This window comes from Diabrotica virgifera, chromosome 2, assembly GCF_917563875.1.
Source record: "Diabrotica virgifera virgifera chromosome 2, PGI_DIABVI_V3a".
Classification (NCBI taxonomy): domain Eukaryota; kingdom Metazoa; phylum Arthropoda; class Insecta; order Coleoptera; family Chrysomelidae; genus Diabrotica; species Diabrotica virgifera.
In genome coordinates, this window is record NC_065444.1 from 272571477 (window position 1) to 272598938 (window position 27462).

General features: G+C 33.4%; 2 protein-coding genes across 8 annotated transcripts in view; one reads left to right on the forward strand and one right to left on the reverse strand.

Moving 5' to 3' along the window:
• Window positions 1–3047: 3047 nt before the first annotated feature.
• LOC126880635 (33 kDa inner dynein arm light chain, axonemal) lies at window positions 3048–25453 on the forward strand. Its single transcript, XM_050644655.1, has 5 exons — window positions 3048–3270; window positions 9509–9706; window positions 17207–17387; window positions 17842–18059; window positions 25369–25453. Exons 1-5 carry the CDS (start codon window positions 3172–3174, stop codon window positions 25402–25404), a joined length of 732 nt encoding a protein of 243 aa, XP_050500612.1. The 5' UTR covers window positions 3048–3171; the 3' UTR covers window positions 25405–25453.
• Window positions 25427–27462, reverse strand: part of LOC126880627 (protein lap4-like) — a 506864-nt gene continuing 504828 nt past the window's right edge. For 6 of the 7 annotated variants that reach the window (XM_050644639.1, XM_050644640.1, XM_050644642.1 and 3 more), the window contains one exon: window positions 25427–26749. In XM_050644639.1, coding sequence (XP_050500596.1) covers window positions 26513–26749 — 237 coding nt within the window. In that variant the 3' untranslated portion in view covers window positions 25427–26512. The remainder of the gene's footprint in view (window positions 26750–27462) is intronic. The other variant, XR_007696657.1, reaches the window with a different exon arrangement.

Sequence of the window (27462 nt, forward strand, 5' to 3'; positions counted from 1 at the left end):
TTAAAAATGATCTCAACCCCGATATTTGGAGCAGAGCTTACAGGGTTGCCGTCAAGGCGAATTAATATTTAAGGCTAAGAATCGAAATAGTAATAGAACATTAGACTAAGTTTTCAATCTAATAGCACATAAAACAACACCAAAAAATGCTGTTCCACAGCCTACCAGACTGAAAACAATGGGAACCTTCTCTGGTAACACCTCCGTGGCTTCTACAATTTGCAAGCTATAACGGATGCTGAGACTAAGGAAGATGAGGGAATTTTATAATTTATAATTCACGTCCCATCTGCTCAGCGCGGTAAAGTTCCAACGAGAATGGTTCCCTTCGTACTCCAATTAGAGTAAACAGGTAAATCAAAAATGAATACCCATTTTCAATTTCGTTGCAACACGAAACTACAGCCGCATCATTATTCCAGTTCAATCAGAGAGTGCAGCAAGCACATCTACCGGTTTCGAAACTTATTAGTCTCTCATCAGGAGGCACATATGCTGTTCTCTCTGACCCAACTAGGACAAACCCCGGCGTGCAGTCACGGATTGAACGAACGAAATGGCAGGGATGCCCTAGCGGCAACTGCTAGCAAAAAAGTAAGTTTTCAATCTAATAGCACATAAAACAACACCAAAAAATCCTGTTCCACATCCTACCAGACTGAAAACAATGGGAACCTTCTTTGAAAACACCTCCGAGGCTTCTAGAATTTGCAAGCTATAACGGATGCTTAGACTAAAGGAGATGAGGGAATTTTACAATTTATAATTCACGTTCCATGCTCAGCGCGGGGTTTGTCCTGGTTGAGTCAGAGAGAGCAGCATATGTGCCTCCTGATGAGAGACTAATAAGTTTCGAAACCGGTAGAGGTGCTTGCTGCACTCTCTGATTGAACTGGAATAATGATGCGGCTGTAGTTTCGTGTTGCAACGAAATTGCAAGTGGTTATTAATTTTTGATTTAATAGAACATTATTAATGAAATAATAATTGCTTAATATAATTTTTTTTTTAATAGTATCCAATTACCTCGGCACAGGCATTATACCTGGAAGTATCACAGAAATGAATAGAATACATGCTTTATAAGAAAAATAACCGTAAACCCAAAAAATTTATCAATTGTTTAATGAGTCTAAACAAATTCTAAGGTACGCGGAGATGTAAATTTGATGGGAAGAACCGCAAGAGATATCACAGAACTTTATGTGGAACTTGAAGAAAATGCGAAAGAAATAGGGCTAGCCGTCGACGTAGATAAGAGTAAAGCTCTTATAAAAGCAAGGAAACAACGAAACTTGCAGAATCTGACAATAGACGAGGCTAACATTGCAGTAGCAAAACAGCTCACACACAGTCAGAAGAATGAAAGAATACCCATGAACGATCACATCAATCACTTATTTTGTATTTGCTATCTTTTTCTATAACAAACGTTTGTTATTTATAGAAAGAGACAGCAAATACAAAATAAGTGATTGATGTGATCGTTCATGGGTATCCGCTCCGAGCTTCGCTGGTATCGCCACCTACCTACAGGATTACTAGTATAACTTTTACCGGAAATTTTCTGGAAAGAAAAAGTGTTGCCTATACTCTGTGAGTTTCGCTGGTATTGCTGCTATGGCCATCTAACGGTTGACTAGTGTTTCTATTTCGGCCGGAATTTTAAAGAGGACAGTAGAAAAGCAAATAATAGTTGTTTCAAACTTATTATTTAATTCTTATCGTTTAATATTTACAACGTAAAGAAGTAATTGGATTGTAATCGATAATTAATAGCAGTAAGTACAGAATTTATTATTCATAGATTTTGCTTATCGTTTTGACGTTTATATGTTGACAACTAATATTAGAAAAAATTTATTCTACAAAAAAGTATAATAATTTAATATAATTATAGTATAATACTTCTTAAATAGTAACTTATGAATGACAGTTAACGGCATCCTACGTTTGCTGAGATTGGTCGTTATCTTCACGCATTCAAATTTTCTTTCAGGATTGGATTGTAAAATTAAAACCGTCAAAATTCGAGAGTGTGCTAACTGATCCTTTACCTCAAATTTTTCTACCGTTTTAAAATTAAAATTGTGTTTACTTACTTTTTTCTAATTGCATCAATCCATTTTTGTCGTTAAATCACCTTATGCTTAGCGACAGGAAAGTTGTAGAATACACAGTTACTATTGTAACCAGTATTTCGACACTCTTTAATACAACAACTTTCGTGAGACATTTAAAAGCTATAATATGCAACTCTTAATGCAGAACGTCAAAAAGCAAATTTCCAGTAAAGGTTTACAAACTTGTCACTACTGGCGCTCGCGAATTTTTCATTATCCCCTCTACCTACGAGCTCACAGCGTATAGGGCTTTTCATTCAGTCATTTGTTTCGAGCTTCTGTCATCTGTCACATTATATTAATTTATCTACGTCATACGTTATTGGCATATTCCAATGATACAAACCAAAGACGTATAACGTAGATATATTAATATTATGTGACACATGACAGAAGCTCGAAACAAATGACAATCGATGAAAAGCCCTATTCTTTCATTTTTCCGACTGTACCTGGGTGTACAGATAACTGAGGACGGTAGCGAGGAGAAGGAAATACGGAAACGGATAAGGACCCAAAATTTGGATCCAAAAATATCCATATGGAAGTAAAGTTTAAATATATAAAACCATCATACAACCAATAGCAACATATATGGCGTAGAAATATGGATCATGACAGAAAACAATAAATCTTATTAATCCTTCCGAAAGAAAGATATTAAGGAGGATATTTGGACCGATTTGATACAAATGGTATATTATGGAGAATAAGGTTGAACCACGAGTTATACCAATATTTTGGGCTGTATCGCCATAGGAGAGAGGAAATGATTAAACGTATTAAGTTTAAGGTTTCTATAGATAGAGTGTATTTATGTACAGGCAAAGCCCAATTACAGATGTCCACGGTATATATAGCTGCCAACAACTTCAATTTCGTCTATGTCTTGATCTAAAAATCTGAAAAAGAAGTTTATTGTTTCATAGTTACAGACTATCGATAAAACTTTTCCTTGGTAACCATTGCCATACATGACAATGCCAGTGTCATAAAATACCAACAGCGATATTTAATTTCTAACATACAATATTGCTTTATATAAGCGATGGCCACTGAAAGAATAATTCCCTCACCAAATACTTTGGTCAAATATGATAACCCCGTGTTAGTGTCTAAACATGAAGCTAAGCCAGGACCGTCTGGAGTAAGTTTTTGTGTTTATATTTATATGTTTTGTTCATAATAATATTTTTTAGCTTTTATTTTATACAAACTAGTCCGTTTTTAAACTTATATCTTCTATTTTTTGTCGTCATCTCTCGGGCGTAGCTAATTATATTTTATTTTGTTAATTTAAGTTTTATTTTGCAATTTGTTATTTTGGGTTATTTCCTTCTGTCTCAGTTCCATTATAATTTTTCAGTTTTGAACGGTTTGCTCTATTTTTATCTTGCAGTTTTTTAATTCCTCATTTCATGTATTTATTTATCTGTATTTTCTGTCTTATTTTCTTATCAATTTTCATTTTAACTGTTTCCATTATAAGTTCTTGTTTTATTTATTTGGATTTGTCTTGAATTCCGGAATGAAGCTATGTCATGAGGAGCTTTATATTAAACTTTTGTGGTTTCTGTTTTTTCTTAAAGATTAGTTTAGTTAAACTATCGATACCTTACTCACATTATCAATATCCTTCTGCTATCCTTCTCAAGAATTTCTCTTCAATCGTTCCTATCTATCACCTTCCTCAGCCAAACAGGTATTCCCACATGTCTCATACATTCAAGGAACCTTGTTTTAGGTCTTCCCCTTCTTCTCTGACTAATGAGTCTATCAAGGAGCGTTTTTCTAGCTGGGTCAGTTTCTTCCATCAACATGGAAAATAATTTGGCTAGAAGGAAATGGAATGTAACAACGGTACTGGCGAAACATCACCAACAGGCTAAGGAATCAAAGTGTAAACGAAAAAGGTCAGAAAGATCTATCCTCCTACTGGACCAGAATAGAAGAAAATATTGAAGCAATAGCAAAAGATGACATAGGGACAGATTTGTGCACGTAAAAATAATTGGTTTGACGATTAATACAAGATGTAGCAAGAGAAAAAAATGAAGCCTACAGGAAAATGCTTACCTTACGGACTAGAATAAATATAGAGAATTGCCAGACAAAGAGAAGAACACAAAAGAGGATACACAAAAGAAAGAAACGAAACCACTTGAATAAGAAACATTCAGAACATTTTATAAGAAAGCTGTCATCAACAGAAAATAATTCAAGGCAACTATAACTATTACAGAAGTCATCTTCTTCTTTAAGTTACATCTTCTATCGAAGGTTGGAAATCATCATGGCAATGCGCACCCTGTTGACTGCCGCTTTAAATAGCTCTGCACTACAGCATCCGAACCATTCCCTTAAGTTCTTAAGCCAGAATGTTCTTCGTCTTCCCACATTTCGCTTTCCTCGGATTTTGCCTTGCATAATAAAGTTGTAATAATAAGTATTTTTGCCCTCTCATTATATGTCCCAAGTACTCAAGTTTTCGTCTTTTGATAGTTAATATTATGTTCGGTTTATTTCCTATCCTTCTAGTTACTTCCACGTTTGAATTCTTTGAATCCATGATATTCGTAGGATTCTTCTGTAACACCAAAATTCAAAGGTGGCCAACCTATTCAGATGGACTTGTTTTAATGTCCACGCTTCCAAGCCATAAAGAAGAGTAGAGAACACGTAACACCGAAGCATCTTTAGGCGTAGTTATAACCTTATATCCCGACAACAAAGAAACTTTAAGTTTAATGAATGATGCACGTGCTATTAGGTCTGGATCCCGCGTATGAAAAAAAGGTTGATTAATAGCAAGCTAAAAATTTGTTAATAGCTTAAGGGTGTCTAGTCGGATAAACTTTGATATATGCCCAGATAGCACAAGTACGTTTTATGGACATACATCTGTGTACACTGGAACGTCCAATGGACGTCCCGCTAAGGTACAATGGACATCCGATGGACGTCCAACGAATGTCCAGAGTTCATAAAATTGGACGTCCATAGAACGTCCGCTACAAACGTACATTGTACGTTGTATTGGAGCTTTCAGTGTACACCTTATGTACATTCAATGTACGTCTTATGGACATTTGTAGGGCACTTTTCAGAAAGCAATCTAGTATCCATAATTTTGTGAATACATAGCAAAAAGCTTTTATAGGAAATAGTTCCTTATAATACTAAACTTATAGATACTTAAAAATATTACACAAAAGACCTTTTTTATTTCTCTTTACTATAACTTCATTATAATAGGAACTTCATTAATGCACGACTGCACTTGCACGATAAACAGAAAACACAAATATATCACAGGATGTATTTTCATAAAGACGAGATTCAGATAATGACGCCCTAGGAAGCATGCACATTAAAAAGAGGTTTAATCTCTGTTCTGTTTCTGTTCCAAACTATTTTTAGAGTCAGTACCGCTGTTGTATATTACAAGCGCGTTTGCCATTCTGTGAATTATCATAAATAAACCATCCTTCAGTATTCCACAACAATTAACAGCGATAATCCCCTAAAAGTACCTGCCTAATACTACACCTTTCACGACCGATAGCGCGAAGAGCGACAACGTTGTCAAGAAGATTCTCATTTAGTTTGTATTGGGACTTAATATAATAGTCGCGTTTTGTGTAAACTATCCATGGACCACAAATGGATGTCCAATGTACGTTGAAATCAAACGTCCAATGGACGTCCCGTAATGTACGTACATAGTACGTCCAGTTTTGGTCCATGGACGTTTGGACTTTAAATGTACATTATATGGACGTACATCGGACGTTGTGTGCTATATGGGTGGGAACACTGGAACAGGGGCAGTTTTAATTGTGGAACAGGTTAAAAATTTGGAACGGTCAGACCACGAAAACGGCACATTTATTTTGTCCGACAGAATAGACTTAAACTCTCCGAACAGAGATTAAACTTTCATGCAAAAATCAGACTGCTATTTATCACCTGTCATTTGACATATTCTACATGTTCTACTCATTAAAACGCCCATTTGGTGATAAATAGCAGTCTGATTTTTGCATAAGAGTTTAATCTCTGTTCGGAGAGTTTAAGTCTGTTCTGTCGGACAAAATACATGTGCCGTTTTCGTGGTCTGACCGTTCCAAATTTTTAACCTGTTCCACAATTAAAACTGCCCCTCTTCCAGTGTTCCCATATATCAAAGTTTGTCCGACTAGACACCCTTAATCTATTAACAAATTTTCAGCTTGCTATTATTCAACTTTTTTTTCATACGCGGGATCCAGACCTATATTTCAATACGTGTCTTAATTTCTTTGGTTTGGTCTACATTTTTGATGTTATCCATGTTCCTAAATATTTGTAGTTATCCACGCTCTCAATTACAGTATCTTCAGTCATGATCATGCATTTAGTTTTCTTTAAATGCATCTTCAGTCCGTACTCATGACAGCGTTCATTAAGGCGTTGCATTACGTTCTGTAAATCATTGTTGTTATCCCTTATTATTACTGTATCGTCTGCAAAACGTAAGTTGTTCAAGACTTCTCCATTGATAGATATACCTTCGATTGAATCTGAGAACGTTTCTTGAAATACCGCTTCACTGTAGACATTGAAGAGTAGTGGGAACAGCACGCAACCCTGACGGACTCCTCTCTGTATTTTGGTGTCCTGGTTGTCAACTCTTACCTTGGCAGTTTGATTCCAATATATATATTAGATATAATTTTCATATCACGACTCGATATTTTTGCTTTTTAATATATCTACAAGCTTTTTAATGTTGAAGTTTATCAAATGCCTTTTCAAAGTCTACAAAACATACATATCCTGATTCATGTCCATGCATAATGCAGAAGTCATAATGACGACCTATTAATAATGAAGGATATATTGAATCGATGGGTGGAATATTTTGATTGGGTACTTAATATAGAGGAAGAAGAAAAAAACCTGGAAGACGAAGAGGAAACTGAAAAAAGGAAGAGGAAACTCCAACGATTCTTGAAGTTAAGGATACAGTTAAAAAACTAGCCAGAAACAAATCACCCGAAACAAATAACCTCCCAGCGGAACTATATAACGAAGGTAGCCACGATACCATCATGACACTATACAGCAGCCCATAAAAGAAATATGGATGCAGAAATCCCCCAGCGATTGCAATACGTTGCACTATACAGAAACAAGTAGATATCTTTGAATGCTCTAACCACAGATAAATTACGCACCTAAATGGAGCGTAATTGTCATTTTAATATCAGTCAAGATATCCGGCTCGAAGGACCAAATGGACAATTCGATGTAAGTCTCAGGATCGAATTGTTTTGTAATGCTCCTTTGTCCGTTTCTTCTCGATCGACGATGGTAAATAAATGTTTGAGTGTGGAGTAAAATATGGTTTTATTGACAGCTACTGAGTATTACACTGTAGATGTTGTTCAGGTAACTTTTTATAATAGACTGCGACCCAAAATTGTTCCTTTGGCTAATTTATAATCTAGTCAAAATATACAATTCAATCAATAATCTTTTTGTAATCTTTCGAAAGCTTACAACTACAGTTTATTGAGAAAACTATTGCAACATGTACTAGGAAGTGCAATTGGAAATACCACGATTTGGCAATTTATTTACCGTTGACGTTTTGACTTAAAGAAGACCTTGGTGTGTTTGTTGACAGCGTATTTAAGCAGTTCTATTCGAGCTGCTTTACCGCTTTTCATTTTTGTGATTGTCGATTCTACTTCTTCCGAAAGGACTTCTGGTACATCTACTTGGTTACTGGTTGTTTCTTCAAGTGTTTCAGGGACTTTGTATAGACCATTTTAGAATTTAGTCGTGGGTTGTATTATTTCATTCCTGTCTGTAATCCTGGTGTTTTCATTTGTTAGAGCAACAATTTGCTTCATTCCAATGATTATTGTTCTTCTGTTTTTTTATAGTTGTCCTGTTTTTGCAAACAGTAACGAATTTTGTAATCTTTCGAAAGCTTACAACTACAGTTTATTGAGGAAACTATTGCAACATGTACTAGGAAGTGCAATTGGAAATACCACGATTTGGCAATTTATTTAGGTTGCAAAAGGTTCACTGGACTCTAATAATTAAAATATTACTCGATATATTTTCCCAATGTTTCAATTATACACGGTGAAACTATAACAGTTTAAGAAGTTAAGAATAATGTGAGATTACAAATTAAGGGATTAATTTGAGATTGAACACAAGGCATAGAATATTCTTCACTATAATGCCCAAGCATATAGCCCTCTTCATTTTCTTTGAGTGGTCTCGCCTTTCAGGCAATTCTTGAGAATTGATGGTATTCTGCCAGTGTATGTATTCGTCGCCGAAGTCATTACTGACAATACGCATTGACCTTTTGTATAATTTTGACATTTTTTGGTTTGTTGGTATATTGATTTTAAAAGCATGCCCTAACCTTCTATATGCGGCCCATTTTAGATTAATTATTCTTTGTAATTCCTGTAGTTGCTCGTCTATTTTTTGAAGTTATACTTCTTTAGGGACGAGGGTGAATTTTTACATTCCCTGGCGCATGCGCACACCGCCAGTATGGTATTAGTCACTACATCTTTATGTAGCACAAATAAGGTGTGCGTGAAAAGAATATATTATTAGTGTTTTTAGTAAATATATTTATTATAATGTTTGTGTCTTTGGATTTGTATTCCTCGGGAATAAGATATTTTATAATAATAGTAAGTATATTTAAAGTATTTTTGTATACTTCACTTGGTCTATTAAATTTGTCAGTATGTATGAGAAATCTTGTAACCTGTCAAAGCAAAGAGAATATAGCTCAGTGGTAGAGCGTGTGACCGGAGATCGAGAGGTCCCCGGTTCGAATCCATGTGTTTTCTATTTTTTTATTTTTGGTATTGTTTTAATAAAAATTTTTGGAAAGTAGTAAGTAAAAATTAGTTTAATCTTTAAATAAAATACAAATAACCTGTTGAAAGTATATTTATTTCGTTGAAATCATATAATAGAAGTCTAACTTCTTATGTACGTACAAAGTACACACACACACACATTCTTTTTTCATAATTCTATGTCCTAAACACTTTTCTTCTTCTCCTTAACGTGCCTTGTCTAGTCCATTGACGTTGGCGATTAACTCTTTCTGTCTTGATCTACTCTGAACAGTTGTTCTACTATCCCGGGGAGTCAATTCTCGAGAATGATCGTTCCCTGAGCGTACACGCTCACGAACGAATGAAATTGAACATATAGTTCTCGCAATGTTAATTCTCGAGGATATTTTTAACTACTCGCTCCGATGAACGTATTCGCTCCGGTCCGTTCTCTATAGCATTCTCTAAATCCGTTTCTTTAGGAGGTGTATATATGTATACTTTTCTTTTATGTAGGAAGATGTAGGTAGAAGAGCGACTTTAACGGCAGATGTAAAAAGAGAAACTGAAGAAATTCTAAATACAATCCTGCCACCAAAAGAATGGGAAGAAGAAGGTCAAATGTGGAGACAAGCAGTCTCGACAACTCCAGCCACAAGATTGGATGTAGTGAATTTACAAGAGCAACTAGATATGAGACTACAACAAAGACAGGTAAAATCTAGTTAACTGCTCTTTATTTTTTAATCAATAATAATTAGGATACATATTTTGTCCTTCCTTTGTAATGACTGCGAGAACTGAACTTATTTGCCAAACTACTTATTGTTGATCTCAATTTTATCAAGGTGTTACAAATAAATTTACGTGCATAGAAATCGGCCCACCTAAAAATTTGGTCATTTTTGAAGTCTCGTATTTCCTAAACCTGTTGGCTGATTTAAGTGATTTTTTTAATATGTTATAGCTTTATTCTTCAACAATATTGCTGTAATAAATGGTTCCTAAACAGGTAAGTGTTATTTTATACCGGGTGTAACAATGATAGTGTGTTTTTTCCTCAAAGTTCGGAACACCCTGTGGAATATTCTAGCGTATATAAAATATTGAAAGTAAACCTCAACTGTAGCTTTAGGCTTTCGAAACATTTTGCGTTTTGATTCATTCACTTGTGTTGGATAATAAAAAAGTTATAGTGCGGCAGATTCGTGCAAATATTATAAGAATTGCACATTTAATGATACAAGCATATAATTTGGTCCACATATACTGCACATATAAAGGTTCAAATTTAGATATGAGGCCATCTCAGATTTTGCATTTTACAAAAATGGCGGTCATTCAAAATGGGCAACTATACATATGTGACTAATAGCACGATATCTTTTGAATGAAAAGTCCGATTTCAACCAAATTTGGTACATAGGTTCTTTTTGTGATTTAGAAGATCGTTGTGAACTGGATGAATCGGTTTACCAGAAGTTGTGTTTTTCCTGGTTTTTTATGTAAAACTATTTTATATTATGTAAATAATATATTTTCAATTTTTTCACCCTGTATATATTATTTTTTCAAAATTGTAATACCACCATTGAAAAGAGCGTAAGAATATGTTTTAGAAAATATTTTGAACTTTTTAGTTATGTTAATTACCATTTAATAAATGCATAACGTATCTGCACATGTACCCATGTGTGGCAGATGCGTGCAAATATTATAAGAATTATTGTGAATTTAATAGTAGAAGCATATAATTTGGACCAAATTTACTACGCATACAAAAGTTCAAATTTAGATATGAGGCCATCTCAGATTTTGCCTTTTACAAAAATGGCGATCATTCAAAATGGTGGCTATACACATGTGACTAATAGCACGATAACTTTTGAACGAAAAGTTTGATTTTAGCCAAATTTGGCATCCAGGTTTTTTTTATGGCTAAGATCGAGGCGGAAGAATCGGTTTACCATAAGTTGTGTTTTTACTGTTTTTTATGTAAAAATATGTTGTTTTTTTTTCTCAATTTTTTCACCCTTTATATATTAATTTTTCAAAAAGGTAATACCGCCGTTGAAAAGAGTGTAAAAATATTTTTTAGGAAAGATTTTGAACTTTTTAATTATGTTAATTACCATTTAATAAATGCATAACGTATCTTCACATGTACCTTTTACCTATGTACGGCAGATTCATTTTGAATACCCGCCATTTTTGTAAAAAAAAAACAATATCTGAGATGGCCTCATATCTAAATTTGAATATTTGTGTGTGTAGTGTGTGTGGTCCAAATAATATGATTTTACCATTAAATGCACAATAATTCTTATATTATTTGCACGAATCTGCCGAACATGGGTGAATAGGTACATGTGAAAATACGTTATGCATTTATTAATTGGTAATTAACATAACTAAAGAGTTCAAAATATTTCCTAAAAAATATTTTTACGCCCTTTTCAACGCCGGTATTAACTTTTTAAAAAATTAATATACAGGGTGAAATAATTGGTAAAAAAACAACATGTTTTTACATAAAAATCAGTAAAAAACAACTTCTGGTAAATCAATTCTTCCGGTTCAAGACCTTGGTCTTACACATCAAAAAAGAACATATATACCAAATTTGGTTGAAATCGGACATTTCGTTCAAAAGTTATCGTGCTATTAGTCACATATGTATAGTTGCCATTTTAAATGCCCGCCATTTTTGTAAAAGGTAAAATCTAAGATGGCCTTATATCTAAATTTGAACCTTGATGTGTGTAGTATATGTGGTCCAAATTATATGCTTCTACCATTAAATGCACAATAATTCTTATAATATTTGCACGAATCTGCCACACATAGGTACATGTGAAGATACGTTATGCATTTATTAAATGATAATTAACATAACTAAAAAGTTTAAAATATTTTCTACAAAATATTTTTACGCTCTTTTCAATTGCGGTATTACCTTTTTGAAAAATTAATATATACAGAGGGAAAAAATTGAAAAAAAACATATTTTTACATAAACAACCAGTAAAAACACAACTTCTGGTAAACCGATTCCTCTAGTTCACCACACCCATCTTATAAATCAAAAAGAGAACCTATATACCAAATTTGGTTGAAATCGGACTTTTCGTTCAAAAATTATGGTAGTATTAAACACATATATCTAGCCGCCATTTTGAATGCCCGCCGTTTTTATAAAAGGCAAAATCTGAAATGGCCTCATATCTAAATTTAAACCTTTATATGTGTAGTATATGTGGTCCAAATTATATGCTTGTATCATTAAATGTGCAATTGTTTCACATATCGGCCGCACTATTAGGGATTTTAACAACTAGCAACGTTCTTCATCAATACAGGGTGTTTCTAAATAAGTGCGACCAACTTTAAGGGGTAATTCTGCATGAAAAAATAATGACCGTTAGGTTTATAATCATATGTTCACAAATGCTTCGTTTCAGAAATAAGGGATGTTGAATTTGTTCGTACAATCTGACGATTTATTTATTGCTCTAAAACCGCATGAGATATACAAATGAAATTTGGTAAGTTTTAAGAGGTCATTATTGCGCATTTTTTGGCATACAGTTAAGAATTTTATATTCACCATTGGCGTGCATACGGGTAATATGACCCGTATGCACGCCAATGGTGAATATAAAATTCTTAATTGTATGTCAAATATGCGCAATAATGACCTCTTAAAGCCCACCAAATTTCATTTGCAAATATCAACCGGTTTTAGAGCAGTAAATAAATTGTCAGTAGAGATTGCAATTGCTGGATCCAGCATCCAGCTGGATCCAGCGCTTTTTTTACATGCTTACGTGCTTTACGCGCTGCTTACAGCAGCGCGGATCCGTAAATATGTCAAATTCGAAATAAGTTACTTAATGTCTCCATTAGCCTCTTTATTCAAAGCCGTCAGTCGGCAACTTGCCATTCTATGACGCTAGCAGTAGCTCAGTATGCTGAAAAGCTTCTACAGCCTAAAAGTTTGCATCGATAAAGCGTTGATAGACATTGATTCTGAGATAAATTCTCTTCTGGCGAATGGTCAATGAGTTGATCGCCACTTTCTAACTGGTGAAACTGGCTATAAAAGCTCTTTGCAGATGAGAGTGGACTTTGATAACGGCCGACACAACCATGAAATTTGCCTTAGACAAACTAAATAGCCAGGACTCTAGCCTTAGTGCCGATATATCTGAAGCACTACGCAACAGAATCGCGGAACGGTGCCTTTCTGAAATTACAGGTACATTAGTGGACTTACAAAATCCAAAAAAGTATGGCGAAGGACTAAACAATCCTGGTTATTTCCTCATGCCGAAAAATAATACAATGCGACAAGATATGAAAAATTTGTTGAGTCGTATCAATAAACAAGTGATTGTGGAACTAGTGGAAAAGGACATAATGGAAGAAAATGGGCCAACTAATCCGGATGTCGTGAATTTTACTGGAACAAGAATATTGAATTGAAACGAGAAAGAGAAAACTTTTATAACCAAAAAAAACTGATTCTCAAAAAGATTACGAAAAGATTTTGGAAAAGGAAATGGCCATTTATGAAACCGAAGGAGTGAAAGGCGATCATTTGTCCATGGTCTATGACTATTTAATGATCTTAAAACCGACCAGTCTAGAGGCCGAAAGGGCTTTCTCCGCAACCAACTATATGTGCAGTTTTGTGCGCAGTAGGTTAGGCCTATGTTTTTTAAGGTCTCACTTCTAAAAAAACTAAATAATTCATGTTTCTGTTGTTTAGAAATTTAGAATTCAGGCAAAAAAACATTGAAATCGTGTTTTTATTTTGATTCCACATTTTGCTGGATCCGCGCTGGATTCAGGCCAATCTTGCAAAAATCCAGCTGGATTGAAAAGGCTGCTGGATTGCAATCCCTAATTTTCAGTTTGTAAATAAAAATCAACATCCAGTATCTCGAAAACGAAGCATTTACGGACATATGTTTATAAATGGTCATAATGGTTTATAAACGGTCATTATTTTTCATGCAGAATTTCCGCTTAAAGTTTGTCGCACTTATTTAGAAACACCCTGTATTGATGAAGAACGTTGCTAGTTGTTAAAATACCTAACTTTTTATTATCCAACATAAGCGAATGAATCAAAAAGCAAAATGTTAAGAAAGCCTAAACCTACAGTTTAGTTTTAATTTCAATATTTTATATACGCTAGAATATTTCACAGGGTGTTCCGAACTTAGAGGAAAAAACACACTATTATTGTTACACCCGGTATAAAATAAAACTTACCTGTTTAGCAATAATATTATTACAGCGATATTGTTGAAGTATAAGGCTATAAAATATTAAACAAGCTGAAAATGCGATGTCATAATGTCATAACGAAAACTTTGTATATTTAAGTATTTTAATTCATAATATGGAAAATTTCTATTATGAAAAGTAGTTTAGAATTAATAATTATGTTTTAATGTACAATTATATCATTCTAATTTAAATGTTATGAACTATAAAGGTTATGAACGATCAACTACTCTTGATCGAAATTCATATTTTTTATATACCTCGTATAAAATTAATAAAATTTTATACAAGGTGTCCCAAAAGTAGTGAAACGGTCGAATATTTCGCGAACTAAACATCGGATCGAAAAACTGAAAAATACGTTTTCAATCATTTTCAAAAATCTATCCAATGACACCAAACACCAACCTCCACTACATCCCCTGGAGGTGGGGTGGGGGGTAACTTTAAAATCTCAAATGGAAACCCCTAGATTTTCTTGCAGATTTGGATTCGTTACGTAAAAGTAAGCAACTTTTATTCAAGACATTTTTTCGAACTGTGGATAGATGGCGCTATAATTGGGAAAAACCATTTATCCTGATACCATGGGTAAATTATAGAAACGGTCTAATATCTCGAGAAATACACTTCCAAATGAGAAACCAAACAAATCTTTTTAATACTTTTCGAAAACCTATCGAATAACACTAAACATGACCCTCCAACCCACCCCCGAAGGTGGGGTGGGGGGTAACTTTAAAATATTAAATAGCAACCCCCACTTTTTATTACAGATTCGGATTTGTCATGAAAAACTAAGCAACATTTATTCGAAACATTTTTTAGAATTGTTGATAGATGGCGCTTTAATTGGAAAAATACGATTTATTAGCGCCATCTATCGGCATTTTTAAAAAATGTTTCGAACAAATGTTGCTTAATTTTTCATGACGAATTCGAATCTGCAATAAAAAGTGGGGATTGCTATTTAAGATTTTAAAGTTACCCCCCACCCCACCTCCAGGGAGTAAGTTGGAGGGTCATGTTTAGTGTTTATCGATAGGTTTTCGAAAAATATTAAAAACCTGTTTTTTGGTTTCTTATTTGGAAGTGTATTTCTCGAGATATTAGACCGTTTCTATAATTTACCTATGGTATCAGGATAAATCGTTTTTCCTAATTATAGCGCCATCTATCCACAGTTCGAAAAAATGTCTTGGATAAAAGTTACTTACTTTTACGTAACGAATCCAAATCTTCAAGAAAAACTAGGGGTTTCCATTTAAGATTTTAAAGTTACCCCCACCCCACCTCCAGGGGGTGTAGTGGGAGTTGGTGTTTGGTGTCATTGGATAGATTTTTGAAAATGATTGAACACGTATTTTTCAGTTTTTCCATCCGATGTTTAGTTCGCGAAATATTCGACCGTTCCCCTACTTTTGGGACACCCTTTATGATGGTTGCATCATAAATCTTAGAACATGAAGAGCTTTTTATGAAGAATAACTTTTATTTGCCAAATTAAAAATAAAAGAGTTATAAATGAAAATGTTCTTGGTATCCATAATCTGAGAAAAATCTTCAAATATTTTTTTCCATTAGAAGGATGTACACAGACACAATACTGGCTAGTGATTTTAGTCACTAATTTTGCTAATTCGACAAAAAAATAATTTCTAAATAGTTAATAATTATTACTAAATAATTAGTAATTTTGCCAATTTCGGCAAAATTCTCAAAAAACAAAAAAATTACCTTCTACAATCACTAGCCAGTTGTGTCGAGTTTAGCGAACGACTAGGTATACATATTTTAATTTTATAGCAAATGGAACAGTCCATTTATCATAAAGGGGAGGCCGTATTTATACTGGTATAAACCTTTTTAAAACTGTTAATAAATTATTGCTTTTAAAGTATTTATACTCAAATTGTATTTTTGAACATCTTATTTATTTTATATAATAATTAAATTCACTATCAAATGTCACCGATATTTTATTAATACTTAATTTAAAATTTAGTTTGACATTCACGAAGTGTCAAACTCAAATGTAAATAACCTATGCTTGGCAAATCGAGATTTTAAAAAAAGTAGCCTACTTCCTAATCAACCATTTGAGCTGACGTTTAGTACGTCGGTAGGAAATAACCGGATTGTGACGTCACATTTTAGACTTTGAGGTCGATTATCTCGAAGACGGTTAGATATATCGAAATGCCGTTTTCAGATTTGGATTCAGAAGGTAAAACTACATAAGAATCCATCGATACACCTGCTCTAAGTATTGCAGGAGCGGCAACGCAATAACACACAGACTTTTGCAAATTTATAAACGAAAAGTTTTCGTTGAAAAATCGCTTAAATCGGACAACAGGTTTAGGAAATACGAGACTTCAAAAAAAAACAAATTTTTAGGTGGGCCGATTTCTATGCACGTAAGTTTATGTTATGTATGATCATTATTGCTATAATTATTAACATTATTTGTTAAATAGTGCAAAAAATTGTCCTTTGCAATTATCTCAGCAAGTTATTGATGTATTTGATCTTGTGAACATTCAAATTAACCGTCTCTACATGGCCCACTAGTTTCTTAATCTAAAAATTTCTCCTAAAATAATCAGAAAATTCTATAGTAAAAGACGACATTTTCGGTTTTTATTTATAAAAAAAATTTACATAAAAATCTTTTACACGCATTTTTCATTAACTATGTCCCCCTTAGGACTTCAATCTATCAGAAACCTGTAATCTTTTTTCCGTGTGTTTCTTTTTTTAGTCTGAGCTATAAATGTATCACCTATCAGAAATTTCTCGACATTTGGAACTACTGCGTAGATCAGCGGTGAACGCTGTTTTGATTCTTCCTACCTGACGTTTGCAGTTACAATTTTATATTAAGCAAATTTTTAAAAATATTTATATTTTATTTAGGCTAGAGAAACGGGTATTTGTCCCGTGAGAAGGGAATTATATACTCAATGTTTTGACGAAATTATCAGACAAGTAACGATCAATTGCGCAGAACGAGGATTATTGTTATTAAGAGTTAGAGATGAAATGCGCATGACCATAGAAGCTTATCAAGCTTTATATTGTAGCAGTGTAGCATTTGGTAAGTTGTTCATAAATAAATTTTACTACTTTTATTTTAACTTCTGTTCTTTGAGTAAGAGAGCAAAAGATGATGTTTTGCAGGGTAAACTGCAGATGTACTGTCGGAATTAAAGGTTATTCCTAACATCATCCAATAGCTTCCAGTAAGCTTGGATTTGCAGTTCACCTAATTCGCCATCAAAGTCACCTGGCTTATCGTTGCTTCATTATAGAGGTCGCTACTAGCGAAGTCAGGCATGTTATGTTACTATAACAGCCATATAGATAAACAGCATTTCAATTCGAGCTACCACACAAGTTTTCCTGATGAGACGTGAAACATAAAAACACTTGTAGAAGAATGATGCGAGCTCGAAATAAGAAGAAATGCAATCGTCTACTTTCATATATAACACTTTCGTTCTATCACGTTTTAATCGATGAGTGTTATCTATATTATAAATTTTTTTTAGGTATGAGAAAGGCACTACAAGCGGAGCAAGGCAAGTCAGATCTATTCGAAGATGTCGAAACTTTAAAAAAGGAAAAACAAGATTTAGAGAATCAAATTACAGAACTGAAACAACGTGCCGAACAGGCTGATAGAAGAGCAGCTGAGACTAGGTTAGCTGAAGAAAGGAAACATACGGAAGAAATAGCCTTTTTAAAGAAGACTAATCAACAACTTAAGGTAAAATGTTTAACTTTATCTTTTGTCTTCAAACTCAGAGCTTCACTTGCATGAGTTAAATCATTTAAAAGGCATTGAAGATCTTCTATTTTTTCTGCTACTATCGTTGTGTCATCGGCATACCTGATGTTAATAACTATGCCGTTTACTTTAATATCCTTATTCTGCCAATACTTCTGCGAAGGCTTTTTCTACGTAAAGTTAAACAACCTTGGAAAAAGTATACGACCTTGCTTTACTCCTTTTTAATTGAGAAATCTTCCGTTTCGTTGAAATGTTGAAGACCGACATTGTTGCTGTCTGTTTCCAATACATATTTGCTATAATAAGGAACTTGCACATTTTTTTTGTTACATAATAATGTTCAGTTTTGTTTAAAAATGAGATTTCCAAAATTTCACGCTTCAAAAACTCGTAATAACTTAGAAATACATATTTAAAGTCTTCTGCGGTATAAAATAGTTCATACGACCCGTGACGTCACATAGTTGTACATTAGCTGTTATTATGGTTATATTTCGCTGTGTCTATGTACACTCTAACGTGTACGAAAAATAAAAAAGTTAGGTACACGCGAATTAAACTTGATCAAGCCAGTGACTTCATTATTTAACGTGCGCAGTGACTGTATATTTTGGTACATGCTATTTTGATATGTTTAGTGTTTGTTTGATAGAAAAATACTTGTTAAGGGAAGGGAAGCAGAACTATTTAGATGTTTTAAACTTAATTGTAATAAATCAATGTATATATAAAAGTATATATTTAGGTTAGCAAAATAAATATATGTATTTAGTTGATATGACATGTACCAAATTTTGCTAAAATAATTTTTATACGTAAGTTAATTATTATAATCAACTATTCTAAATGGGAAATAAGCCACAATTTAACTAAAAAAATGATTTTATTAACGTTTCGACGTCCAAATCGGATGTCATTGTCAAAATACAAAAATTAGTCAGATTAGATAAATTATTAGAAAAATTTTTTACTAAGCAACACCATTTTTGTTTAATTTAATAATATTTTGTATTTTGACAACGACGTCCGATTTAGACGTCGAAACGTTAATAAAATCATTTTTTGGTTAAATTGTGGCTTAGTTCCCATTTAGAATAGTTGATTACAAAAACGCCACAAGGATAATAGCTTCAGAACAAGTTAATTATTATTGTGAAAGCTTTAGGTCTTCTTTTTATTTTAATCTTTTACGGTAATACATACTATTTCATTTATAACTAAAAAAAATATATATTAATTTATAGTCTCTTATCTTTTTCGTACTGTTTTAAAATGTTCTTAAACTCATTAAAAGAACTAAATAATTGTCCACACTCCGTAGTTAATTTAAAAACAAACACTAAACAAATAGAAAATAAGAAATCACTGACACTCTAACTTTTTTATTTGCGTACACGGTAACGTATACCTAGACACAACCTTATATTTAGGTATATTCTTCTTCTCCTTCTTTAGTTTATTGGCCTCCACCTACTTGGGTATTTGGCAAGCTCATCGTCGTGGAATAAGTCAAAAATATTTATATTCTAATGACATTTATCGTATGTCATTGTAATAATATATACCAGTTTGTTAAGATTGTAGTTTTATACTGTTTTTGAAGGAAAGGAACGAAGGTTTACTATTGAAAATAAAACCATTTTGTAAAAGAAAAATTTTCTATGAATAGTTCAAACGATCAAAAACACTTGTAAAGTCACATAAATGTATTTTCTACTGACGTTTATAACGTCTAATTTAAAATTCTGTTTACTTTATTGGAAAAATGTAAATGTAAAACCAAGTGACGTCACGAAGCGTTTTGGACCACCTGTTTTAATTTGAATTTTTAATCGTCTTTAGGGGCCAAACGAAAGACAAACAAAACTTTTTCATCTTTGATACATGCTTTAAATTATGTTGTGTTGTGATTTATAACCTTTTTTTCGAATTTAAAAATTTATGCAAGTTCCCTATTCTATCCTCTATCTATTCTATATCCTCGGCAATCATAATTCTTGTAGATATTTTATCATTATTTCATGTTTTACATTATCGAATGCTTTCTCATAATCGATGAAACAGATAAAAACATCCTTTCTTTACTAAACTTTCTTACTTACTAAGCATTGCCTCAAGTTCATTTTTGAAATCCAACTGACTCCCGTCACTGAAACTCATAAATAATCTTATGTGTAGTATTGTTCTCATGAAAAGTTTTAAAAAGTGATTGATTATGCTTATTAGTCGGTGGTCCTTGCAGAATTTGCACGTGGTTTTTTGGGTAGGGTGATAAATGAAGAACGAAGCCAACTTTTTGGAATCTGGCCCTCTCGTAGATGTCTTCCAGTTTTGATGACTTTTGTGTTCTGTGATCGCTGAACAAATTAGCTCTGTATATTTTCCAAGTATTAAGTATATCGCGAGAGTCCAATATTAGTTCATCTTGGCCATTATGTGTAGTGTATACTTGTCTGTGTTGAAGATGGACTTTAAAAGATCGAGCAGACAATCTTGGAGCCTACTTAGAAAGCTAGGGGGAAGTGCCCCGCTCGTTCGAAAACCCCACTTTTTGTCCCCCGACCAAATAGCTAGCAGAATAGTGACCCTATCTAGGGCTCCACGTGACAAAGAACATACAAAATATATAAAAAAGGAACTCAACAACTTACGTCAAACAGCCGGACATAACCCAAGGTTCTCCCACGAATTCACCAACGAAGAAATAACATCAGCCCTCCGAGACATGAAAACTGGCAAGGCGCCTGGTTTTGATGGGATACATCCTGAGTTCCTACTACAATGCGGTCAAAGGACAAGAAAATGGTTGGCTGCGTTCTATTCACTGATCCTTAGAACTGGAAACATACCAAAAGCTTTTAAAAAGAGCAAAATAATTGCTGTATTAAAACCCAATAAACCCCACGATAAAGTTGAAAGCTATCGTCCTATAGCACTTCTCAGTTGCTGCTATAAACTGCTGGAACGACTTATCCTAAACCGAATAGGCCCACAAATTCTTGAAAATATCCCACTCGAACAAGCAGGTTTCATACCTAATCGAAGCTGCGCAGATCAGGTTCTAAGTCTAACTACGCATATAGAAGCAGGCTTCCAAAAGCAACAAAAGACGGCTGTAGTCTTTGTGGATTTGACAGCTGCCTACGACACAGTTTGGAAGGAGGGACTCCTCTATAAACTAACCAAACTAATCTCATGCCAAAGAATATTGCAACTAATAAACAACATGCTCTCTGATCGATACTTCCAGGTAATCCACGGTAATGACATAAGCAAACAGAGGAAATTAAATAATGGACTACCCCAAGGATCAGTCCTTGCTCCGATGCTTTTCAACTTATATATATCGGACCTACCTGACACTGATGGAAGAAAGTTTGGCTACGCTGACGACCTAGCAATAGCAGTACAACACAAACAGTTTGAAATTACTCAAAACGTGCTGACAAACGACCTCAACAAACTATATGAATACTTCACAAAATGGCGCCTGATACCCAACTTAAATAAAACTGAGGTAAGCTGTTTTCACCTCGATAACAAACAGGCAAACCAAAAATTAGAGGTCAAAATGAGAAATGTAGCACTACCCTACCAACCTTACCCAAAATATCTGGGGGTTACCTTGGACAGGACTCTCTCGTTTAAAAAACATCTACAAATAACTGCACAAAAAATAAGTAGTAGAAATAACCTTATCCAGAATCTTTGTGGTACCAACTGGGGCGCATCTGCGGACACACTACGAACATCTGTGCTAAGTTTGGTCTACTCTGTGGCAGAGTACTGTGCACCGGTCTGGCTAAATAGTCGTCATGTGAAGATAGTTGATACGCAGCTTAATATAGCAATGAGAATGATTAGTGGCTGCATCAAGACTACTCCACTATATTGGCTTCCCATCCTTAGCCATATACCTCCGCCTATCCTACGAAGACAAAAGGCCTTGATAACGGAGTATTCGAAAGTAAATAGCAACTTGCAACTACCAATCCATGAAGACATCCCGAGTTTAGCAGCAAACCGACTCCCATCCAGAAAACCACCCATAAGAACAGCCCAACAGCTAACGGCAGATGCTTTCAATGTTACCTCCAGATGGCGCACGCTGTGGACTGAGGAAGCCTCACCTGAAGTATCCAACCTTATTGACCCAGTCCAAAAGCCTGATGGCTTCGACCAGCCACGAAACATATGGAAGAGCCTAAACCGAATTAGAACGGGACATGCAGTATGCGCACACAACCTACATAAATGGGGAAAACAGCCTACCTCCAGCTGCGACTGTGGTGCTCCAGATCAAACCATCCAACACATAGTGGAGACATGTGAATTGAGGGCGTACCGAGGAGACCCAAAAGACTTTTTCAAAACTACGCCTGCAGGCCTTGAATGGATAGCTCAACTCGACTTAAAGATATAACCTTATCTGTTTGTATTATCTTATATTTTATCTGTATTTTGTCTATGTTCGTTTTTATATAAGCTTATGTTTGTATTTTTGAATTATGTACATTTTTTTTACAATTATTATTGTATTTATTCCATGTATTGAGCCATACGCTAAATAAATAAATGTGTTGAAGATACCAGCAATTTCCTTAATTTTCTTGTGGAGATTGAAGCTGTCGCCGAGTTTATATAGGTTGTCAGCCTCGGTGCAAGATGTAGTCATCCACATCTTCTGCGCCGCTATAATTTCTTTACGATAAACTAAATTATTGACAAAATTTTTAAATATATCGATAATTTATTAAATGGGGGTGGGAAATTTTTATTAAATTTTAACCATGTAAATCGATGTAAAAACTAATTCTAAGAAAAAAATGTTTTTTACACTTTCTCCGTGAAACTAATATTTTTCGAGTTGTTCGCGCTTGAAAGTAACAGTTTTTCGTCTAAAAAATCGACTTTTTTATAGGATTTTTTGAGAATAGCTCGAAAAATATGCATTTAATCGAAAAAACTGCCGATATCAAAATTGTACCTAATACAAACTAAATTCTATTTCTATAATATCTTTTGAGACCAACACAAACCGAGATACGGCATGTTAAAAGTTAGCTTTTCTCGTCAAATGCATAATTTGAAATATTCAAAGCCAAATAACGGGAAAACTTTACATTTCTCGAAGAAAACTTAAATTATCTTTTTTCAAGCATATAATTAAAACTTTCAAAAAATTATAACAAAAATTTCTAGCATAAAAATAGAGCGACTTATGATAAAAAAAGGTCGGTACCTGCTTTTCTCAACGAAAAAATCAGTGAAAATAACCCCCTAACTACCCTCCTAATTAAAATCTGGTCTTCACCTTTCTGTAATTCCTTGCATATTTGTATTGTCAATACACTCAAGAAGTTTGACCTATTTAAAATGCCTAATTTTAGAAAAATTGGAGTTTAAAAGATAAATTGATTTTTTGCAATTTCGGATTTTTCACCTTTTACTTCAAAATGTCTCCGATAAAAACTGGAGATGCGAAAAAAATGATAAAATACTAAATTGTAGATTTTTTAATAACTAAACTTACATTGTGCATAGATTTTCATTACAGGAAATAGTTAGCGAGATATAGCTATTTAAAACCTCTATTTACAAGCAAACACCCCCTTATTCGAGCCTTTTAAACCCATTTTAATTAAAAAGTAAGGGATCTAACGGAATTTAATTTAAACAGTCTTATACAGTAGAACCCCGCAAATCCGAACCCCGCAAATCCGAACCCCGCAAATCCGAACTTTCGACAAATCCGAACCAACGGAAAGTGAAAAAAATTCTAAAAATTCAAAATAAAAATTTAAAAACATGTTTATTATATGTACAGAGAACCAGAAAATTTAACAATGTAAAATTAATAGGAATTTGGACATGTGAAATTTATTAAAAATAAATACACATAGTACATACTTATAAAAACACAATCAATAAAGGAATGTGCATAATACGCATTTCCCATGGTATACTATGAACGAAAACATTGAAAAAGATAAGAAACATGAGAAACATAGTGTAATCAATATCCAGATTACAAATTAAATGAATCATTTACATGACCGAATTCCCATGTACCGTGACGAAACAAAACTACTGGCGTTAGTGATTTAATATTTCAGTGATCTAAATATTTTTCAGCTTTAGAATATTGGAGGCATAAACGTGCCGATAAAGTTTCATAAAGGGATCGGTGGCAGACCATATCTTTTAAAAATCATCTTCCTTAGTTTCTTAGGCTAACTTTCGGATAATCCGAACTTTTCGGAATCCGAACAGGCTGTCCCCCCAATTAGTTCGGATTTGCGGGGTTCTATTGTAGTTCTTAAAAAATCCTACAAAATCGTTTTTTGAAAAAACTTTTTATCACCAAAATTGAAGTAGCTATGTTTATAAAACGAATTTTTTTTTCGAAAAATTCGAATAGTCCGCTTATTTTCCGCATTTTCAAAATATATATAATACCACAGGACCGGTTCGTATACTGGAAGATGACTAAAAAACTATTTCTATGTGTATTTGTACATATTTGTAAATTCGTATTTTTGTTTAAATAAATGTTTTTGTAATTCTTTAATTCTACTTTTTTCTGCATAGATCTATCATTATCTGCTTATAAAAATTGTAATGTTATTAAGGGTGGTTTTTAAGGGTTAAAATATTATGATATTTTATCCTAAAGCATAAACCAATCATTATTTAACCAATCAAAATCAAATTTTACCCATATTAAAGGTTACAACGTTTTTATATAATGTTTGACAATAAGGGGTAGTTTACACCCCTAAGAATAATCAACGCCCTTGAACATGATATAGAATATGAAGTAAAGGGTGAGATGCTCCTAATCCCAAATTTATATATAAATCTATACAAACCGAAATTATTCTTTTAAGGATAAGTAAATTTTTTATATATAGCTCCAACAAGGGTGGTTTTAAGGGTTGAAATATTATGATAGTATATCTTAAAGCATAAAACAATTATTATGTAACTAATTAGAAGCAAATGTTGACAATATTAAAGTTTAAAATGTTATTTTATAATTTTTTACAATTAGGGGTAGTTTTCACCCTTAAAAAACCAAAAGCGTACAACGGCTCAATATAGAAAATGAACCAGAGGGTGAAATGAGCCTAATCCCAAATTTTTGTACAAATCAATGCTGGACGAAAAAATTTCGAGGTTTTGCCATTTTTTCAGCTTCATTTCATCGACTATTAATGTATCTCGATAGAACGTTGCCATCCCTATTAGTGATAAATTGTATCTATTTTTTTTTTTGTTTCAGACTCAACTAGAAGGTATCTTGGCACCCAAGAAGTAGAAACGAAATAAAAACTCCAGAGAAAATATATAGTCATTTATTAAAAACGTGGAATTGTTTTTTCCAAAGCACTTTCGTATTATATTAGTTACATGTATATAATATATTGTCCCATTCGCTATATCAACATCTGCGCAGCCGTCCTCCACATACAAGAAACATAATATAGTTAGTAATGAATAAACAATAAAATAGAAGATGGCGGCTACACAGTCTCCATTATACAATATAAAAAAAGCCTTGGAAAGTTGTTTATACATACATCGATAAATTCATCGTAATAAAAATATTTAAGATCTATAAATATTTTGTACAATAAAAATAATTTAGAAATATATTTTAAATATAATTTTAACATTTAAAAATCCCTTCCACCCTGGTGAAACAATTCATGAGAAAATACAGACTGACGAGTTCACAACACGGCAATTTTTAAAATATACAAAATGAGTTTTAATTATGGAACGGCTCAATTATCTCGGAAACGGCTTGCACGATTTTTGTGTGTAAGGGTCTTATAATGCGGCCAATATTATATTGATTATTTACATTGTCGTCAGATCTTCCGTTTTTCTGGAAATTAACGAAATTTCTTATTTCGAATAGATCACCCTGTATATTTTTTGCCTTTTGAAGTAATTAAGAAATACCAATTATATTTTCATATCATCTTATTCATCTAAATGTATTAACTTCGGCAAAGATAATTTAAATGTAGTAATAACTCCGTAATTATGACATTTAGGTATAGGGAGCATTGGATGAAAAATAATGAGTATTTCTTAATGACTTCAAAAGGCACAATATATATAGGGTATACCATTTAAAATAAGAAAGTTCCTTAGATTTCCAGAAAATCGGAAGATCTTACAACAATGTAAATACCACTATAATGTCGGTCGCATTACAAGCCGTTTACAAACAAAAATCTATAAAAATCGTACAAGATGATTCCAAGATAATTGATGCGTTCCATACATCAAACTCACTCCGTAGGAATAGAAAGTAAGTAGTGCATTTTTCAAAATTTCCAATGTTGCCAATTCTCAACTTACAGATAAAAAAATTCTACTTTTTACAAGAGATTAAAAATGTTCGCTTTTATTCACTAGTGTTTTCCCTTTTTGGATCTTTTCCGTCTTCGTCTTTTGTTCGTGGCTCCATCGGCGGATTCGAGGGTTTTCTCCTGATCCGTCGTAGGAGTGGGAGGTTCAGATACTTCGGATACTGATTCTTCCTCTTCGATATCGTTTTCGTCCTGGTCTAGTTTAAGGGACTGCGGCTTCAGAACGTCGTCGTATTTCGTTAATTCTAGTGATATGATTTTTTCTTGGATTTGTTCCACCTAAATGAAGTAAATAAAGATGAGTTAATGTGCCTATATTGAAAAGACAGTCTGCTAGAATTCTTGGAAAAATTTACTATGCAATTACAATGAATATATTATTTTATACCCCAAGTATGTAAAGTAGACTGGTTCAAAATAAATCGATTTTTTTTTCTTTAGCTCAATGATTTTTTCAACATGACTGTCCTTTTGGCTTTGCCAGTGCCATTAACTTAGGAAAAAAAAATATTTTTTCACTTTTTTGTGCTGAAAAAATAAAATCCTTAAAGTATCAGCCCTGAAACAATTTTTTAGAGGTCGCTCAAAATTTTATGCAAAAATTTTTCGATTTTTTTTTAACTAAAATAAATAAAAAACTTTTTTTTTTCTCTTTGAATAACATCAAACTACATGAAAAAATTGTCTAGGAACACCTATATTTCGAAAAAACCCAAATTCTAGACTTACAAATAATGTTCTTCAAATTATTACATGTTTCATTTTCCACTTTTACTTGTTTTGTTTTTGAAAAAAAGGGATAGTTGCCTTAAAAAAACAATAAGCATAAAATATATTAGCATGAAGTAAATTTTGATGTGGGGGGTAAGTTGAGCTTATGTATTTCCAATATTTTATTAATATAATTCAAGGAAATCGGAGGTTATACCTCATTTTTACCTTGGTAGACTAGACAGACTATTGAGCGTTATTTTTCCTTTATTTAGCTTTTT

What these genes read in the sequence shown, in the direction of transcription:
- LOC126880635 (XM_050644655.1), top strand. Translation starts at nt 3,172, where the DNA reads ATGGCCACTGAAAGAATAATTCCCTCACCAAATACTTTGGTCAAATAT. An exon ending in TGAGACTACAACAAAGACAG is followed by an intron (nt 9,707 to 17,206) that starts GTAAAATCTAGT and finishes TATTTTATTTAG; the next exon opens with GCTAGAGAAACGGGTATTTG. An exon ending in TTGTAGCAGTGTAGCATTTG is followed by an intron (nt 17,388 to 17,841) that starts GTAAGTTGTTCA and finishes AATTTTTTTTAG; the next exon opens with GTATGAGAAAGGCACTACAA.